The 20,987-nt window shown below is 39.8% G+C and overlaps 1 protein-coding gene across 5 annotated transcripts in view; it reads right to left on the bottom strand.

Annotated features, from left to right (window-relative positions):
- The window catches only part of fndc1 (fibronectin type III domain containing 1), a 200,525-nt gene that overhangs the window by 118,051 nt on the left and 61,487 nt on the right, over positions 1 to 20,987 (bottom strand). The window contains exon 1 of one of the 5 annotated variants that reach the window (XM_072265370.1): positions 11,473 to 11,527. The exons of the other annotated variants lie outside the window; for them this stretch is intronic. Coding sequence (XP_072121471.1) covers positions 11,473 to 11,491 — 19 coding nt within the window. The 5' untranslated portion in view covers positions 11,492 to 11,527. Of the gene's footprint in view, positions 1 to 11,472; positions 11,528 to 20,987 lie in introns of those variants that run through there. 5 annotated transcript variants of the gene reach the window in all.

Here is a 20,987-nt window from a genome sequence, read left to right on the forward strand (position 1 = left end):
CCAGCGCCTCCCGCAGCAGCTTGCCTACAAAGTCTACAAACTCCGCTTCTTCCGGAACATTATAAATCCTGATATTTTTCCGTCGTGATCTTCCCTCCTGGTCAAGCAATTTACTTTCCTGTTGATTTAATATTTTTATCGTCTTACTTAGTATCTGTTCCATGTATTGCACGCGGTCTTCCACCTTCTCAATTCGAGTCTCTGCCATCGCTATTTCCTGATTGATGTTGGCGAGCTCTGACTTTATATCATTGAGTTTTTGTTTTATATCTTTTTGGACTTCCTTTATCTCTTCCAGAATCTTCATCATACTTGCCACTTCTCCTGCACGAGGCCCAGCGTCAGCCTCACAGCCACGCGCACGTGTAGGAGAGCCGCGCGCTGCACCTCTCTCTTCCATGGGCTCCGCAGTGATGCTTTTTTTTATCTCCATCCTTTCTCCCCATCCTTGCCCCCCTTATCAATTCAGATATGTTCAAAAGATCTTAGATTTGATACACTAATGGGGCAAAATATCCGTTTTTCCGGAGGAGCTGTTGATTTAAGCTGCAATTCTGAACGATGACATCAGCAGAACCTCCGAAGGTCAATGTTTTGAATGGAAACTTCACTGAGATTCCTTTCCTCAGATTCTGATGTAGATCTGATTCAGAACTCATTGAATTTCCAGCCAATTTTCATTGGCTTATTGCTACAATCATAGGTAAAGAAAAAAGTCAAATTGCAGACTGACCTCCAGGGACACAAGAAGCAGCAAAGTTCGCAAGCCCCAAGTATACAAAAGCATGGAGCTAATGTGCAGTTAGGGACCATTTTTACGTGTCCATTTCAGCAGTGGAGATAACACCAATAGGCATTTAAAAAACCTCAGTTCTGGAATCCCTACTTTTACAAGGCTTAAAAGCAAATTAAGTTATGCTATTAGAGAAGGCTAATAGTAGTGTAATGTTGATTCTCCAGCCTGCAATTATATTAAGCATTACTTCAGAAAAGAGTAGAGGAATCCATCATTCAAGGCTAAATGTTCTGCTGGAGGGTCTTGGCCCGAAATGTCAACTGTACTCTTTTCCATAGATGCTGCCTGGCCTGTTGAGTTCCTCCAGCATTTTGTGTGTGTTCTTTTATTCAAGACTAAACTATGTTTCAAACTTTCCTTAGCACTATCTGCATTTGTCAAAGAGCTTGTTGCAAAAAAAAGTTTCTGCCTCAGTAAGTAGTTTGAATTTAAAATCTAAATTCTCAATGGGAACAATTAAACCAGATAACATTTTATTTACCTCACTGGACACTAAAACACTAAACTTTACAGTAACATTAGTGCATTTCAATCATAGAGTCATTCAGCATGGAAGCAAGCTGTCTGGACTGACTGATCAAGATACTCATTGAAGAAACACACTTCCACCATCGCACTCTGCTTTCTGTGATTAAGTCAATTTTGAATCCAGGGTTCCCATGTGCCTTAATCATCTGAATAGGACCTTGATGAATACGTCATCAGGGTCTTTGATGAATATATTACTGCAATCCATCGATACACTATCCAGTACTCTGCACTTAATCATCTTCATCACCTCCTTAAAAAAAAAATCAAATAAAATGGAGACAGCACCTTCCAAGCACAAAACCATGCTGACTACCCCTAGAAGGTTTATACTTTTTCAAATGCAAGTTGTAACCAGCCGGCGGTGTCATGGCATCTGCACCAGACTTCCATGCGAGTGGTCCCAGGTTTGAATCCGGCCAACTAGTTGCATATTTTCCATCAGTGCTGGATTAAGCATCGAGCTAGAAACTCGACCACATTAAAAAAAAAAGAAACGCTAAAGAAACAGCAAGGTTGCTGCCTGATGCACGACAAGGCGCGGATAGGAAAAACAACAACAAATGCAAGTTAATCGCATCCCTAAGAAACTTGCCCAATAACTTCCCTCCCATTATAGGCTCACAGGCCTATAATTTCCTGGTTTATTTCTATTTCTTTTCATAAATAAAGGAACAACATTGGCTATTCTCCAGTCTGCTGCAATTTTGCCTGTGGTTAATGAAATATTGGCAGTCCCTGGGTTATGGCAAGGACTCTGCTCCAAAGGACTGTCTATAAACTGATTTTTCCACTGTGCAGAAATAAACATTTACAAGGAGGGCCATTAATATGAACATCTGTTATCATTCCTTGTGTAATTGCAATGCTACATAATCAGAAATTCTACATTAAGTTGCTTTAAAGTATCAACAGACATTATTACTGTTTGACAAAGTATCTTACAAGTGTCAAGAGAAGAGATTGCATGTCTGTTTCCAAAGCATATCTCTTCAGTGACCTCCTGTTCTGCACAGGCAGACTCTGTTTTTAACAAATAGTCTCGGTTTGATTACTGCAAAATTCAAAGTAAATTATTGTCAAACTATATTACATGTCACCATATACAACCCTGAGACTTGTTTTCATACCAGTAAATCCAGGAAACATTATAGAATCAATAGAAGACTGCACCAACAAGATGGACAAACAACCAATGTGCAAAAGACAACAAAATTGTGCAAATACAAAAGAAAATAAATAATAATAAACAAATAAGCAATAAATATTGAGAAAATGAGATACAAAGAGTCCTTGAATGCAAGTCCATAGGTTCTGGGAACAGTTCATTGATGCAGTGAGTTCAGCTCAGTGAAGTTATTCCCACTGATTCAAGAACCTGATGGTTGGGGAGGCAATAACAGTTCCTGAGCTTGGTGGTATGGATCTTGAGGCTCCTGTAACTTCTTCCCGATGGTAGCAGCGAGTAAAGAACATGACCTGGGTGGTGGGGTCCTTGATGATAGATGCTGCTTTCCTGCAGCAGAGCTCTGTGTTTATATGCTTAATGGTGGAGAGGGCTTTACCCATGATGGACTGAGCCAAATGCACTACTTTTTGGAAGGCTTTCTGTTCAAGGGCTTTGGGGTTTCCATACCAGGCCATGATGCAATCTGACCACCACACATCTATAGAAGCTTGTCAAAGTTTTAAGATTCATGTCGAATCTTTGCAAAATTCTAAGGAAGTAAAGGTACTGCCGTGCTTTCGATGTAATTACACTTAATGTGCTGGACCCAGAACAGGTCCTCTGAAATGATAATACTGAGAAATTTAAAGTTGCTGACCCTCTCCACCTCTGATCCCCCAGTGAAGACTGGTTTATGGACTCCCAGTTTCCTCGTCATTAAGTCAATAATTATCTCCTTGGTCTTGCTGGCATTGTGTGAGAGGATGTTACTGTGACACAACTCAGCTAGATCTTCAATCTCCCTCCTATTTGCCTATTTGTCACCACCTTTGAATTGGCCAATCACAGCGGTCTTGTCAGCAAACTTAAATATGGCATTGGAGCTGTGCATAGCCTCACAGTCATAAGTATAAATCAAGTAGAGCAGAGAGCTCAGCTGACAGCCTTGTGGTGCATCAGGTTACTGAAAATGCCTTTATTTTGTGAAGACTGTTTGTCTTTTGAATTAACGACCTGCTACTGCTATGCTGTAATCCCCTAAAGATGCTTTCCTAGCTTGAAAAATACTTTAAAATTTTCTCAGAAAGTCTGCATAAAGCCTGACTTTGATCAGTCAGGTCATCCATCGTACTGGGGGCTCCTGTACAAATGTCACTATCAAGGCCTCAATATTTGCCTCTCTCAATAAGCAGGGATAGTTCCCACCAGATCCTAGAGACTTATCCAATTTAATGTTCTTCCAAAGACCCATCACCATCTCCTCTTTGATACCAACATCCTAGAACAAAACACCTCTCTAATCTCACCATCCCCAATGTCCTCCTTGATGAATATTGCAATGAAATATTCATTTACTACCTCATCCATTTCCTCTGGCTCAGGCCATAAATTCCCACTTTGACATTAAAATGAACCTAACTCCTCAAAGACACTTCACAAAAACAGCCAAATGCAACAGTGTTCAAATATAAACTGAGATGAGTGACAACTCCCAAGATTAAGGTAAAATTGCACCTGCCAGGATTGACAACACGAAACTCTGTTCAGTGCATTTTCAGGAATAAAGTGCATTCAGATTGCAAATAATATCTGACCTATCTGACCTTACTCATTGCTAATTTTGTCACTAACAAATTAAAAGCATAATGACCAGGGGTATTCCAAATCAATTACCACCTGGCTCTCAAAACTTAAACAATAAAATTAACAATTCTTCCAATAAGGGTATCAAGTGACATGGTCTGGTCTGAAGTAACAACAGAGTCTCAGATCCAACCATCACCCTAAGCAGAGGCAACTTTGCCAATATTAGACTTAACCTCCCTGAGAAGGAAGAAGTTAAAAATCAACAAGCGGTCCACATCCTGGCCACCATTCAGTGGCCATGATACTTTGGCAACACTTGAAGAAGCTGAAGACACCATTCCTTAAGGCTGAGTAATAAGAACAGGAGGAAAGTAAAGTTTGAGGTGGATGGCATGAATCACTTGGGTAAAACGTTTGATAAATTTCATCATATTCTTAACAAAACTGATTGACATGTATTACAAAGAGCGCATTGATGTGTTCTGTTAGTGTTAAAACAATGATGGGAATTTTATAATACAATTCAATGCATCACCTCAGAGTTTTAAAGAGAAAACTAAGAGACTCCATTTCCAATTCTATTCAATGCTCATCAAAAGCTACGAGGATTTAATTTGCAACACAGAATGATAGCATGAGCAGAATTATATCATAGGCCACTGAGAATAAAGTGATCAACAGAAATCATGTATTCCAGTATGGATGTTAACAAATTCTATTGAAAAATAATAAAACATTTTTACATGAGCTGTGTATATCATTTCATTCCATTATTTGAGATACAATATATAACTGTGTAAAATACAGTAGTTTTTGCATGTCTGAAACTCCATTCTAAAGTAATATTTATTTTAGAAGTTTGAACCACTTTCAAATATGGAAAGATCCTCAATTCCACTTCACCCAATGCTAAAAGAGTTTTTGTGCAAAAAAATGTCCTAAATGTGAAAACAGGTGGAGCATCATTTTGCATTTAGGTCCAGGTTAGAAAATTTGTCAATTTCTTTAATGATTGTTGGACTCCTGCTAAAAGTTCAATACCTAAAAGCATAACATAGTGCAGGCCTTTGTTACTAAACAAAAAAGGAGATAGCATCCTGAAGCTACCTCAATTTGCCATTGTTTTCACCTTCTTCTTCTTGTGCTTTCTCGCACTATCACAGTGATCAGGCAAAAAAAAAAACTGGCTGATGTATCCTAATTCTGCTGTTACCTACAAATTGAATATCCCACTGCCATGTTTAATTTCTACATCTATGCTATTTACCTCTTCAATCTCCACCCCTCTCCTCAGTCACACCAGCTCCTCATTCTTAGCACACAATTCCTCCAAGGTGACATAAGGCAGTAATTATCTGTACCCTTGTACCACAGAGGAAAATAAAAGGACAAGATTTTCACTTCATCTATTTTGAAATGTGAACAAATCTGGAATGTGAAATTAATATTGGATTGTCTAAAAATATCAATGCTGAACAAAGATTTTAAAGATCACATATAATAACAGTAGTGGATATACAATTAATATAGAAATAAAATAATGAGTACAGTAAAACCCTCTTCTAACTCAATTTGGAGCTCACGAGTCCCAGGAGCTATCTACTTCATGATCCACAAGCTAGAGTTCTACTGCCAGATCCTGGAGATTTTCTACTTTGGCACACCACAATGTTTATGATTTTTTGCTATTCCCAAATGCCAAGCTCTGTATTGCAGTTATTAATGAGCTTTTCAGAGTTCTCAGGTACTTGAGTTTCTTTGGAAACTTAGCTGATTTTTCTGGCAATAACTGTCTAACCTCATCAATGTCCCTTCAGCATGAACAGTTTAAATTTTGTGCCTCATTATATACCTCTGATGTGTTGTTTAAATACATTTATGAAAGTGTGAAGGACTTACCTTTCACCACAATGCTTCTGTAGATAAATTTCACTGCCATGGAGAGTAGAAAATATCACCTCAATTGAAGTGCTATTATTGACTGGCTGAATGACAGACTGACAGGAACTGATCAGCTTCTGGCACTACTGGGCTCATTTTTACAGTACAGATCCTTCACTTAAACATGAATGGATTTAAGAGGGTTTAACTATGTTGTGAGGGATAGGTTATGCCTGGCTGATGTCTTCTAATAAAAGTAAATATCAGGATGGTGGACTAAGAAACGTGTGAAGGACTAAGCATGTAAATACTAGATAAGGTTGTATCCTCAACTATGTGGGAGAAAACATGTTTAAAGAAAAACACTGTTCCTTAAAAAACTGTGTTGTTGCACATAATTCAATAAAAGGTCCATAACAATTTATATCAGGACCAGAATGTTAAACTGACTCAAATATGAAATTTTATTATTTGGACACTTAAATACAGAGAAAAAAAACCTAGTTTTTTTCTTTCCTAAGGGTCTCCTTTCAACGCTGTGCCCAGTTTTATTCTCCTTGTATGAGAAAATATTTCACTTGGCAAATGATGTGGAACAAATTGCCTGAAAGCTTGGTGGATGCAAATTCAGTAGTAACTTTCAAAACAGTAGTGGATCTGTGGTGAAAACAAACTGCAAAACAAAGGAGTGGAACTAATTCTTCAGCTCTTTCTAGGACAGAAGTGAGCATAATGGCCAGCTGGATTCTCCTGGGCTTTATGATTCCAACTATTTGGATCATACTTCAGAAGCATATGCTGGAAAAGAAGCTAAGACAAATGAGTCTTACCGCAAAGGGAACATCATCTGCAAGATTGGGGAAATTTAATTTCTGCCTACAATTAATATAACTATTCATTAAACTACTTTAACATAACAAAATGATCCAAAGGTGTTAAGATTTTAAATTGGAAAAAGACTGATCTTGACGGTATCAGAGAGGATCTGGCATGTGTGGATTGGGACAGGCTATTTTCTGACAAAGCTGTACTTAGTAATTGGGGGGCCTTCAAAAGTGAAGGTTTGAGACTACAAAGCTTGTACTTGCCCATTAGAACAAAAGATAAAGAGGTAGCAGGTGTAGGGAACCTTGGTTATCAAGAGATATCGAGGCCCTGGTTCAGAAATTAAAAGAGGTGCATAGCAGGTATAGGCAGGCAGGAACAAATGAGGTGCTTAGAAAGAAATGCAAGGGAATACTTAAGAATGAAATCAGGAGGGCTAAAAGACATGAGTTTGCCCCAGCAGACAAGGTGAAGGAAAATCCTAAGGGATTCTACAGATATGTTAGGGGCAAAAGGATCGCAAGGGGCAAAATACCTCCTCTGGAAGATCAGAATGGTAACCCATGTATGGAGACAACAGAAATGGGAAAAATCTTAAATGAATTTTTTTTGCATCTGCATTTACTCAAGAGATGGACAGAGTTTATAGAAGTGAGGCAAGGCGGCATCAACTTCATGGATCCTATACAGATTGCAGAGGAGGAGGTGTTTGCTGTCCTGAGGCAAATCAAGTGGATAAATCCCTAGCGCTTGACAAGGTGTTCCCTCAGACCCTACGAGAGGCAAATGCAGAAACTGCCAGGGCCCTAGCAGAGATATTGTATTGAAATCTTCCTTAGCGACAGGTGAGGTACCACAGGATTGCAGGAAAGTGAATGAAGGCAAGGCAGTGGATGTTGTCTACATAGACTTTAGCAAGGCATTGACAAGGTCCCACATGGAAGGTTGGTCAAGAAGGTTCAGATGCTCAGCATTCAATATGAGGTAGTAAATAGGATAAGACATTGGCTTTGTGGGAGAAGCCAGAGAGTGGTAGTAGATGGTTTCTTCTCTGACTGGAGGTCTGTGACTAGTGGAGTGCCACAGGGATCAGTGTTGGGTCCACTGTTGTTTGTCATCTATATCAACGATCTGGATGATAATGTGGTTAACTGGACCAGCAAATTTGCAGATGACACCAAGATTGGGGGTGTAGTGGACAGCAAGGAAGACTATCATGGCTTGCAGCAGGTTCTGGACCAGCTGGAAAAATGAGCTGAAAAATAGCAGATGGAATTTAATACAGACAAGTGTGAGGTGTTGCACTTCAGTATGACCAACCCGGGTAGGTCTTACACAGTGAACAGTAGGGCACTGAAGAGTGATGTAGAGTAAAGGGATTTGGAAATATAGGTCCATAATTTATTGAACATGGTGTCACAGACAGGGTCATAAAGAATTTGGCATACTGGCCTTCATATATGAAAGTATTAAGTACAGGAGATGGGATGTTATGCTGAAGTTGTACAAGACGTTAGTGAAGTAATTTGGAGTATCGTGTGCAGTTTTGGTCTCCTACCTACAGGAAAGATGTCAATAAGGTTGAAAGAGTGTAGAGAAAATTTATTAAAATGTTGCTGAGACTGGAGGATCTCAGCTATAAGGAAAGATTGAGGGGAGATTTGATAGAGGTATACAAAATTATGAGGTGTACAGATTAGAGTAAATGCAAGCTGGCTTTTTCCACTGAGGTTGGGTGGGACTCAAACTAGAGGTTGTGGGTTAAACGTGAAAGCAGAAAAATTTAAGGGGAACGTGAGAGGAAATTTCTTCACTCAGAGGGTCATGAGAGTGTGAACATAAGAAGTGGGAGCAGGAGCAGGCAATCAGACCCACTGAGCCTGCTCTTCCATTCAATAAGACCATGACTGATCTTGCCTTGGGCTCATGTCCACCTACCTGCCTTTTCCCCACAATCCCTAATTCCCCTACAATGCAAAAATCTATCCAACCTTGTCTTAAATATATATACTGAGGTAGCCTCTACGGCTTCATTGAGCAGAGAATTCCACAGGTTCACCACTCTCTGGGAAAAGCAGTTCCTCCTCATTTCTGTCCTAAATCTACTACCCCAAATCTTGAGGCTACGCCCCCTAGTTTTAGTCTCACCTACCAGTGGAAACAACTTTCTTTTCCACTATCTTATCTATCCCTTTCATAATTGTATATGTTTCTATAAGACCTCCTCTCATTCTTCTGAATTCCAGCGATTGCAGTCCCAGGCAACTTAATCTCTCTTCATAGTCTAATCCCCTTATCTCTGGAGTCAACCTGGTGAACCTCCTCTACACTGCCTCCAAAGCCAGTATATCCTTCCTCAAGTAAGGAGATCAGAACTGCATGCAGTACTCCAGGTGCGTCCTCACCAGTCTGTACAGTTGCAGCATAACCTCCCTGCTCTTAAATTCAATCCATCCAGCAATAAAGGCCAGCATCCCATTTGCCTTCTTGATAGCCTGCTGCATATGCAACCCAACTTTTTGAGATTCATGCACAAGCACTCCCAAGTCCCTCTGCACAGCAGCATGCTGCAATTTTTTACCATTTAAATAATCTGCTCTTTCATTTTTCCTTCCAAAGTGGATGACCTCACATTTACCAACATTATACTCCATCTGTCATACCCTTGCCCACTCACTTAATCTATCTATATCTCTGTGCAGACTCTCCCCATCTTCTACACAATTTGCTTTTCCACTCAAGTTAGTATCATCAGCAAACTTAGATACACTACACTCAGTCCCCTCTTCCAGATTGTTAATGTTGTGAGCAGTTGCAGGCCCAGCACTGACCCCTCCAGCACACCGCTCACCACTGATTACCAACCAGAGTAACACCCATGTATCCCAACTCGCTGCTTTCTATTAGTTAAACAATCCTCTATCCATGCTAATACATCACCCCCAACTCCATGCATCCTTAGCAAATGGATAAGTCTTTTATGTGGCACCTCATCGAATACCTTCTGGAAATCCAAGTAAATGACATCCATCTGTTCCCCTCTATCCACTGGGCTTGTTATATCCTCAAAGAACTCCAGTAAGTTTGTCACACAAGACCTGCCTTTGCTGAATCCATGCTCTGTCGGCCTGATGGATCCATTTCTTTCCAGATGCCTCACTATTTCTTCGATAATGATAGCTTCAAGCATTTTCCCAACTACAGATGTTAAACTAACTGGCCTATAGTTACCTGCCTTTTGCCTACATCCTTTTTTGAATAGTGGCATGACATTCACCGTCTTCCAATCTGCCGGGGCGTGTCCAGAGTCCAGAGAATTTTGGTAAATCATCACCAAATCCTCTGCTATAACTTCTACCATTTCTTTCAGTACCCTGGGATGCATTCCATCAGAACCAGGGGACTTACCTATCTTCAGGACCACAAGTTTCCTCAGCACTACCTCTTTAGTGATAGCTATTGTATCGAGGTCATCACCTCCCATCGCATCCATAACATCTCTCTTTGGCATGTTAGATGTGTCCTCCACTGTGAAGACTGGCACAAAATAATCATTCAAAGTCTCGGCCATTTCCTCATTACCCAATGTCAAGTCCCCCTTCTCGTCCTCCAAGGGACCTTTAGCCACCCTTTTTCGCTTTATATAATTGTAAAAACTTTTACCATCCGTTTTTGTACTTTGTGCTAGTTTATTTTCATAATCTAGCTTCCCATTTTTTATTGCTCGCTGAGTGGTACTTTGTTGCTTTTTAAAGTTTTCCCTATCTTCCAGTTTCCCACTACTCTTGGCAGCTTTGTTCGCATGAGCTTTAAGTTTGATGCCTTATGTTATTAGCCTAGTTATTGAAGGCTTCTCTCCCCTCCCTTACTGTCCTTGCTTTTAACTGGAATATACTTCTGTTGAGCACCGTGAAAAATCCCTTTGTAAGTCCTCCACTGTTCATCAACAGTCCCACCATATAGCCTGTGCTCCCAGTCACAACTAGCCAAATTCTCCCTCGTCCCATTGCAGTCTCCATTGTTTAGGCATAATACACTGGTTTTAGATTGAACTATTGCACCCACCATTATGTGTATGAGAAACGAGCTGCCAGTGCGAGTGGTGCATACAAGCTCGATTTCAATGTTTAAGAGAAGTTTGGATAGGTACATTGATGTTAAGGGTATGAATGGCAGATCGATTGGAGTAGTTATTTTAAGTGGTTCGGCATGGACTAGTTTGGGCTGAAAGGTCTGTTTCCGTATTGTACTTTTCTACGACTCTAAAATAAAGTTATTAAATGAACACTGTCATCAAGATATGTAAGGACGTATTAAGGAACATAATGTAAGGCTTGTCAAAGAGACAGCTTTGAAGAAGAGTCCCTGAGAAAGAAAGTAAAAATGACCAAGAAACTCAGGGAAAAAATTCTGAAGCTAGGGCCCACTGCAGTTGAAAGTGTGATCACTGGAAGAGTGGTTAAATTCAGGGGTGATAGAGGTCAGAATTGATGCAGATACACTAAATGAAGATAGGATTACCACAGATTTCAGAGTCAAAAGGGCACCATGAAGATATTTGAAAGGAATGTAGGGAATATTAATACATAGTAATAAAGAAGAGATTAGAGTGTTTAAACCCGGCTGAGAAACATTTATTGACTTAAATAACCAAGGATAATTCATTTAAGCATCATGATTTGCTTACATTTCTTCTCATAATTCATTAGAACTGAGGAATTGACATGCTTGGCTGGCACTTACTGAGGAAAAATGCACATTGAAACATTGATCAGCATAGTTGTTGCTTTCAGGGCAGAGGAAACATGGAATTTTGCTGAGAGAACTGTGTCTAACAGCCACACATCAAATTTATGAAGTTAAATAGATGTTTCAAATCCGAAAGAAGACAATCAGGTTAACTAACACTTGCAAGAACCTGTGCCACCTCAACTTTGAAGGAAAAAGCACAATAAAAAATGTGGATGACGACTGTCAGTGTCTCACCTCACCCAACAACCTTCCCCAAATCTCCAATGAAAATTGTGAAAAACATGGACAAAAATATTTTAATGCTCTCTAGTATGGTTAATGGCTCTACATAGGATAGAAGAGATTGGCTAAAGAGAGTGTTTCTGTACATGTGGGTTTTGGTTCAGTTCAATAGACTTTTGATTTAAAGTTATGGTAGAAACGCTCCATGAAATTTCAGCAACAAACAATTCACGCCAATATTTTTGAGGCATTTCTACAATGGATTAAATTGCAGCATTTTTCTGAAGGATAAAAATTGGAACAAATGCAAGCAAAACCTAGTCAGTGCCAATAGAAATTATATGTTGCAGTAGCTATAACAGTAGCTATGTAAGGAATGACAAGAAATATGCTACACCGGCTCCTGGGTATTGAGAATCATCAGGGTGTCTAAGAGGCACTGTATGTGAAGACCTTTCTTTGCAGAATCCATTGTTTTGAGGGCAATCTAATTGAGATAACAGTGCAGCTCCAACAGTCATTGGGACCTGTCATGGCACGAGTGATGTGCATTGATCATCCTTATACACTGATCATCTAACAGCTTGAGTAAGGGTTGTACAGCAATGAGGTATGTTGGCAAGGGTGAGGGGAAGAATGGTGAAGGTAGTGTTACCACGATGGCTTGGCTACGACAAGATCAGGATTTAAACAAATTGTCTGGAGGACAATTCTGTTGGAGCTTTTTCCCACTTATTCCTTTTTAATCACATTTTTCAGAGGATTGCATCCTTTCCAACTGTGGCACTGAAGCTACCCATGAGGATCAGTTTGTCTCCACCTTGCACACAGGCCAGGTTTTTCCCCTAATGGTTAGACAGAGGAAAGAAAAAGAGGAAGAAGAGAGCAAAAGAGGGCAAAGAGAGTCATAGAGTCACAGAAGAGTACAGCACAGAAACAGGCCCTTCAGCCCATCTAGTCCATGCTGAACCATTTAAACTGCCTACTCCCATCGAACTGCAAGTGGACCATAGCACTTCATACATCTCCCATTCATGTACCTACTCAAACTTCTCTTAAATGTTGAAATTAAGCTCACATGAACCACTCCTGCTGGCAGCTCGTTCCACACTCTTACCACTCTCTGAGTAAAGATGTTTCCCCTTAAACTTTCGTCTTTCTTCCTTGACCCATGACCTCTAGTTGTAGTCCCACCCAACCTCAGGGTTTCTTCCGGGTGCTCCAGCTTCCTCCCACATCCACCCCAAAAGATGTACAGCTTAGCAAATTACTTAAGAGAGAAAAAGGAGGGAGAGAGAGAAAGGGAAGAGAGGTACAGGAGAGAGAAAAAGATGAGAAGGGGGGCAAAGAGGGAGGGAGGGTTAGAGGATGGAGGGAAAGGAGGAGGGAGAGTAAAAGAGGGGAGTGGGAGGTAAAAAGACACAGAAAGGCAGACAGACGGAGAGGGAGAGGGGCACAGAGGGAAAGAGACATTGAGAGAAAGAAGTGGAGAGACAGAGACAGGAGAGAGACAGTCAGATGCAGAGAAGGAGAGACAAAGGGGGAGACAGATAGAAAACAAAGTGAGCAAAAGAGGAGAGTGAATGAAGGAGAGTGAGCAAAAGAGCATAGAGAGCAACAGGAAAGAAAATGGGGAGAGAGGGAGGAGGGGGAGAGAGGGAAAGAGTGAAAGGACATGTGAAAGAGAGAAAGCAGAGGGAGGGAGGGGAGAGAGAAAGAGGAGAGGGGAGAGAGAAGAGGATAGAGAAAGAAGATAAAGGGAGAAAGAATGAGAAAGAGAAATAAGAGAATGAGAGAATGGAAGAGAGGAGAGAAAGAGGAGAGACAGTGAACTAAAAAGAGTGAAAAAGAGAAAAAAGAGGAAAGAGGAGACAGAAAGGGGAGAGAGAGAGCATGCACACAAAGGCAAGAGAGCATGCAAGAGAGCGTGACAGCACACAAGAGAGTGCAAGAAGGTGTGAGAGACAGAGAAAAGAAGGAAAGATACAGAGAAAGCAAAAGAGTTGATAGCTGCAACATAATTTGTGACAGGAACATAATATAATGTTTCGTTGGATAAAATTTCTGATTGTTTTGCATTACATACTATATAAATAATCGATAATTCAGGTACTGAACAAAGAGGCAACGCTGGAATTAGAAACAACTGGAAACTGACTGCATATTCAAATTCTACATCTTGCCAAGTATTTAAGGTTAGAAACACGAGGTACAACAGAGTGCAGGAAAAGATATCATTGCTGGCAATCTCATTGCTATGACTCAATAGTTAAGAATGGAAAACTACTAAAGCAGTCAGAACCTAAAAGAAAATGATGAGAGACCTTGGAGGATGAGGTGTGGTCAACCATGTCAGAGGTTGCAGATAGATTGCGAATGAAGCCATGGATTATCTTAAATAAAAATCACATGGGATGTCACTGGTGAATTTGATCCAGGCTATTTTGTTACTTATTTAAGTACAAATATCTGATTGAAGTGATTCAAGAAAGGACTTTTAGGCAAAATGGGGTTAATTTTATGAGAGTTAACATTCAAAGACTACAGGAAAAGTAGACTTGAGGTGAGGCAATGGTTTAAAAGGACTGAAAGAAAAATGATTAGCTATTTTGAGGGGGGTGGGAGTGGTGAAGACAGATTTGAAGATGATGGGAAATAGTACCAGAGAAGAGAGATCATGTTTGATGCAACGTGAGGATCAGTAAGGAATATTAAGCTGTCAAATATATTGTGGGTAAAGAGTAGAAGAAAGTAAGATTGAACCATGGACTTTGATTTTTCAAAAATATAATGATGGGCAACAAAACAAGGAATCAAAGAGTAAAGGAGTCACACAGCACAGAAGCAGACCCTCTGGCCCAAATATCCATGCCAAGCAAGATGCCAATCTATGCCAGTCCCATTTGTCTGCATTTGGCACATGTTCTTCTAAACCTTTCCCATCTGTAGATTTGAGATAACTAGAGAAAAATCACAAACTCATGTCAAGATCAGAAATACTATCAGAAATTTGGTTCAGTGGATTTGAGTATTAAGATAATATGTAAAAGACTCCGTCTTCATGACTGAGAAATTGTTGTGCTCTTTGTATTAATCATTGAAAAGTAGGCAGAGGAAAGGGCCCAAGACAATGCTTCTACTAAATAAGCAGTATTTTCTTGGTTTTACAGGATGATCATTAAATACCATACAGTTTGATCAGATGAAACCAGGCTTCATGTGCCAAAATAAAATCTGATAGTAAGGTTTAAGCAAAGATGCAGATGGATCAGAGATGAGTGCAATTAATAGAACATTACTCCCCAGTAATCAAGTGGAGTGGTAGTGGGGGTATCTTGGATTAGGGACCACCATGATCAAGAACTTATTTTATAAGAACACTAACATACTTTTTAAACTGTTCCGAGCTCAATTATATGAACCACAAGGTAGCCATGGTAGTGATTTTAAATGCTAAACAAGAGAAAATCTGCAGATGCTAGAAATCCAAGCAACACACACAAAATGCTGGAGGAACTTAGCAGGTCCAGCAGTATCTATGGAAAAGAGTGCAGTCGGTGCTTTGGGCTGAGACCCTTCAGCAGGACTCAGCAGAGAATTTGAATATGCTGTCACTTTCCAATTGTTTCTGATTCCAGCTTTGCCTCAGGACAAGAATCATCAGCTACAGATAAATGCAAATAAAATGAAATAAAAACACTTGATCACCAACTACTTTTAATTGGGCATAAACTACAAATTCATCATAATTAATGCAGATTCCAGAAAAACATTTGCAGTTCAAATGCAACAGAAGCATACTGCGTTTAAGGAATTCCTCATACGCACTTATAACCAAGAAATAACAACAAAGATATTCGAAAAATGTTTAGTCAACAATTATAATTATCAAATTTTATTGTACAGTCACCAGACAATATTATATGCTTCATATTTATGATCAAAGTCATTGTTTATTGCCTATAGGAATTTTTTTGATTCAGGTGCAATTTTTCTTTTGAGCATTTATAATTTTATGTGCAAATTTCTTTTTGAGAACAGAAATTTGCATCAAAACCCAAATTTTATTCTTTTTGACTGTTTCTTCAATTTTATGCACATTATTAACAGTACAAGACTTCCTGGTGACTAACGTAACTGTACTAAGATAATGAAATTGCTCCTGCATGGTTTTCTCAATTCATTGCTGTTTGCAAAATGGTGATTAGATGAGAATGAATGGTCCTATACTTCTAAAGATGCAATGCATCACTGAAGACTGAATCCTGTAATTTTAACATGCAAAAGAAATGAGTGAGAATCAAGCAAGTACAATCACTTTCAGTGATAGTTAATGTTCAATAAAAGGAAATCATTCAATATAATTAACGCTCTAAGAACTGTGTAACAACTAGATTTGTATGGTTCCAACCACAACTGGATTTGTAGTGCCCATCAGCTGGTTTATTAGGCAAGCTCTTTCACATAAAACCCATCCACTTTCCCCATAGAAGTGCTTGAATGAGATAACCCAAGGCATTGCTTGCCAGCACACAGATTCAGAGCTTCACAACAAGGATCAAAGATGACTCTAAATTCACGTCCCAATTTAAAGGACTCAGCTTGTATAATTTCCTGCCACATGAGTTCTTAGCATTGATAGTGCTGGATATGGTCGCAAACTTCCTCTACAAAGGGTACAGAGAAACAGATACGGCTAAGACAAACCCACACTTCCACAGCACTTTTAATATTGCAGATGTCCAAAAAATTTCACCATAGAAATTTTAATACTGATGAGTCACTAAAGGATAGTAAGGCAGGGTGAGGTTGAATGAATTTTACCAAGTAATTTCAAGAAGCAGAGAGAAATAGAGGTTTATGGAGCAAATTACAGAGCAGTGGTCTACAGCAACTCAAGAGAGAACTTCCTTGATAGACACAAGAAAATCAAAGGTGTTTAAACTGTCAGAGATGGGGAAGAGCAGAGATCATATACAGCTGAAGGGATTTACAGATATGTTGAGAAGCAAAGTCATAGTAGGATTTTTAAACAATGAAATTTTATTTTGAAAAGCCTCTGCTTTATTGGCAACCTGAATAAACATTGAACTTATGTGAGAATTAGACTTGGATGATCAGGGTTTCAGTAGCAGAGTTTTGAATCAACTCAAGGCAAAGGTGATGAAAAGCCAGCCATTTTAACATGTAATAGATGGGTGTAGGGGTTAAAAAAAAAGCTCAAGATGAGGGTTTCATGAAAGAAAAGTTGTTGCAGATGGCATTCTAAAAGGTTACAGATGTAAAAGTTTTTGTAACTTTAAAAAGAAATAAACCATAAAATTGTTTTATTGAACATTCACTAACTGTGAACTGGGAATAATTGGTTGAAAGTTTCTGATTCTGGCCCGATTCTTTGATTAAACACTGAAATTACTGGATCCTTGTCATGAAGACGATTCAAATTGGAACAGCAGCTTAGGCCAAATTAGATGCTGATGTGGCAAAAGTTTAGTTTCATCTTGGAGCTGAATATCTGGAAAGCAAAATTACTTAGTATGTCTTTAGCTGTTTGCTCACATGTTCTTTCATAAAGATAAAACTATGAGAAACTTGACATGATACTTAGAGCAAATCAGGGTACAAGAAGCGGTAGAGTCAGATGCAACCATCATGTTTAAGACACAATTAGACAAGTGCTTGAACAGTCCGGGTATTAAAGATACCGACATAGTAGGTGTAAGTAGCGATAAAATACTGGGAAAAAGATTGGCATGGATGTGGTGCTCTGAATTGCCCACTTCTGTGCTGGATACCTCTGTTACTGTGAGTCTGAAATTGTAATGGCATGGTGTTCTGGACCAATTGTCTAAAATAACTTTTGTTTACTCATAATTGAGCCAAGCATACCTGATCATAATTTGAACACATTAAATAATTTGTTCTTTCTGCAGGCTGCATGCAACTTTGTAATTTGCCATTTCTGCCTTTTATGTTGGCAATGAAAATGATCCTAATTTTTTTCCATTATTCCTTGTAAAATTGTAAGTTCTGCATTCATACAAAAAAAAGCTATCAGTGTTTCGGTGCCAGCCAAAGAAGTGCAGTAATTAGCACTTCAGTTATTAGGTGTCACATGAAGAAATCATTAGTGTTTTATAGTCTCAGTGGAAATCCACTTTCTTACGTTTCAATTGTATCTCTTATTCTGCGGGGGAAGGTGGTGTGAAGAAAGCAGATATAGGTTCGATCCAACAATTGTTCCTTCCTTCCTGCACGAACAGCTTACTCAGCTCCTTTCTGGGCTAAACATGACATATGAACATCTTCACGGAATAGTGTGAGATGTTACATACCAAAACATTGTCTCATATGTTATTATTCTAATCTACGGTGGCATTTTTCCATTTAAAAAAACACATTTCAGTCAGCTGCCTATAATTAAGTTCCCAACAACTTCATGAATTTCTGTGGCCAGAGGAAGACATTCTGCCTCCTGCTTTCAATCTCAGACACATTAGAGGGTCTAGAAGAAAACTCCACGAGGTGATTCAACATCCCATCTCTCCAGTGCAAGAACCCTTCTTTCATATTACTCTGAAATGGCAATGGCAGGCCATGAGATATAAAAGGAGAATTAGACATCAGGCACATCAAGTCTGTTTCGCCATTTGATCATGACAGACAAGAGAAAATCTGGATGCTGGAAATCTGAGCAATACACACAAAATTCTGGAGGAGCTCAGCAGGCCAGGCAGCATCTATGGAAAAGAGTACAGTCAACATTTTGGGCCAAGACCTTTCAGCAGGACGAGAGAGAAAAAAAAAGCTGAGGAGGAGGTTTAAAACATGGGGAGAGGAGGAGGAAGAAACACAAGGTGATAAATGAAAACTAAAGAGGGAGGGATGAAGTAAAGAACTGGGAACTTGATTGGTAAAAGAAATACAGGGCCAGAGAAGGGGAGACTAATAGAAGAAGACAAAAGACCATGGAAGAAAGAAAAGGGGGTGGAGCACCAGAGGGAGGCAATGGGTGGGCAAGGAGTTAAGATAAGAGAGGGAAAAGGAATAGGGAATGGTGAAGGGGTGGGGGTCATTACTGAAGTTCAAGAAATAGATGTTCATGCCATCAGGTTGGAGGCTACCCAGATGGAATACAAGGCATTGTTCCTCCATCCCAAGCATGGTTTTTCCCGATAGTGGAGGAGGCCATGGATAGACATATGGGAATGGGAGGTGGAATTAAAATAGGTGGCCATTAAGAGATCCCACTTTTTCTGGTGGATGGAGTGTAGGTGCTCCATGAAGTGGTCTCCCAATCTATGTTGGGTCTCACCGATATACAGGAGGCCACAATTGGTGACCCTAACAGACTCACAGGTGAAGTGTCGCCTCACCTGGAAGGACTTTAGGGCCCTGAATGGTAGTGAGGGAGGAGGAGGTGTAGCACTTGCTCCACTAGCAAGGTTAAGTGCCAGGAGGAAGATCAGTGGGGAAGGGATGAATGGACAAAGGAGCCACGTAGGGGGCAATCCCTGTGGAAAGCTGAAAGTGGGGGGGGGTGGAGGGAAAGATGTGCTTGGTGGTGGGATCCTGTTGAAGATGGAAGAAGTTGTGGAGAATTATATGCTGGACGCAAAGGCTGGTGGGATGGTAGGTGAGGACAAGAGGAACACTATACCTGGTCAGGAAGCAGGAGGATGGGGTGGGAGCAGACGTGCATGAAATGGAAGAGATGCAGTTGAGGACAATGTTGATGGTGAAGGAAGAGAAACCCCTTTCTTTGAAGGAGGAGCACATTTCCTTCAGTCTGGAATGAAAAGCCTCATCCTGACAGCAGGTGCAGTGGAGACAGCGGAATTGAGAGAAGGAGGTGATTTATTTTTCCTCTCAACCCCATACTCCTGCCTTCTCCCTGCAAATTCTGACACCCTTATTAATCAACAACCTATCAACCTCTGCTTTAAATTGGAACCATAGAAATTCATGAAATTGGTGGAGATTCAATTAGAGTTAGGGATGCCTATGCCTTGTTTAATCTTGTGGAAAACATGCTAATGAAGAAAAGTGATGGGGATCATAGCAGAACTGAAATTTCTGTTCCTTTCCTTCCAGAAAATCTTGAAGGAAATTCAACTTTAAGTGTCTGATAATTTTCAATGAGATTACTTTTGAAAGTTATAAGTAATATTAGTTAATAAGCTTTTAAAGACGAAACTTTCATGGAGTCTTTATTGACTGGAAGAAAAGCACAATCTGCTGGAAGAACCCAGCGGGTCAAACAGCAACAGTGAAAGGAAAGAAACTGTTCATGTTTTGGATTGAAACCCTGCACCAGGACCAAGAGTGGAAAGGTTTAATGCCCAGCATAGAGAGGAGAAGGGGAGTGGAAAGGAAGTCTTCCAAGGTGATTGGTGGACTGAGGAAGAGTGTAAGATGACAGGCAAGTAGTACTTGGTAGGGGAGGTGAGTGAGTGGAGTTGGAAGACAGTGGTAGGTGAATGATAAATGGAGGCAGACAAAGAGAGAGAGGAAAAAGCAACATATGAAGCAAGGTGAGGGAGGGAGTGTAAAGATGAGAGACAGCAGCTGGAGGGAGATGAACAGCAGCACAAAGAACTACAAGAGATAGATTCCATTAAGGAGTTAAGTCACTACCTGCCCGTCATCCTACGCCCCTCAGTCCACCAACTGCCTCAGCATCCTTTTCTGCCACTCGCATCAATGCTGTTCACCCTGCAGAGTTCCTCTAGAAGATTGTATGTTGATCCAGATCACCTGCAGTCTTTTGTGTCTCCACTGCAGTGATAGAGTCTGATTTAATTTGATGTAAACCACTGCACCACTTTTTAAGGTGATGGTAACATTCCTGATGCTATTAGGAATTAATATTAGGCAGATCTAATATCTAAAAACGTAGCATAATCTGCACCTCTTGCAAAAATAAAGGGAGTTCTTTCTTGTTGAAACAGTGTAATAGTTTTTAAAAAGCTATGAACAGTCAGGTTGAAATTCAGCAGACACAGGAAAAGAAACCTGACATTCAGGTGTACAATCAACAATTATCTTGTGTTTTCTGGCTCTTATTTCTAAGTAGAGCTATTTTCTTTTTCAAAAAAACAAAAATCCTTGTGTTGCGTACTTAATATTTCAGTAACTTTGCAAATATATTGTTTAATTAAGATTTCTTGTTCATTTAAATAATTCATTATGGGTTTTATATAAAAATACGTGAACTGAGTATGTCAT

This window comes from Mobula birostris, chromosome 8 (assembly GCF_030028105.1).
Source record: "Mobula birostris isolate sMobBir1 chromosome 8, sMobBir1.hap1, whole genome shotgun sequence".
Classification (NCBI taxonomy): domain Eukaryota; kingdom Metazoa; phylum Chordata; class Chondrichthyes; order Myliobatiformes; family Myliobatidae; genus Mobula; species Mobula birostris.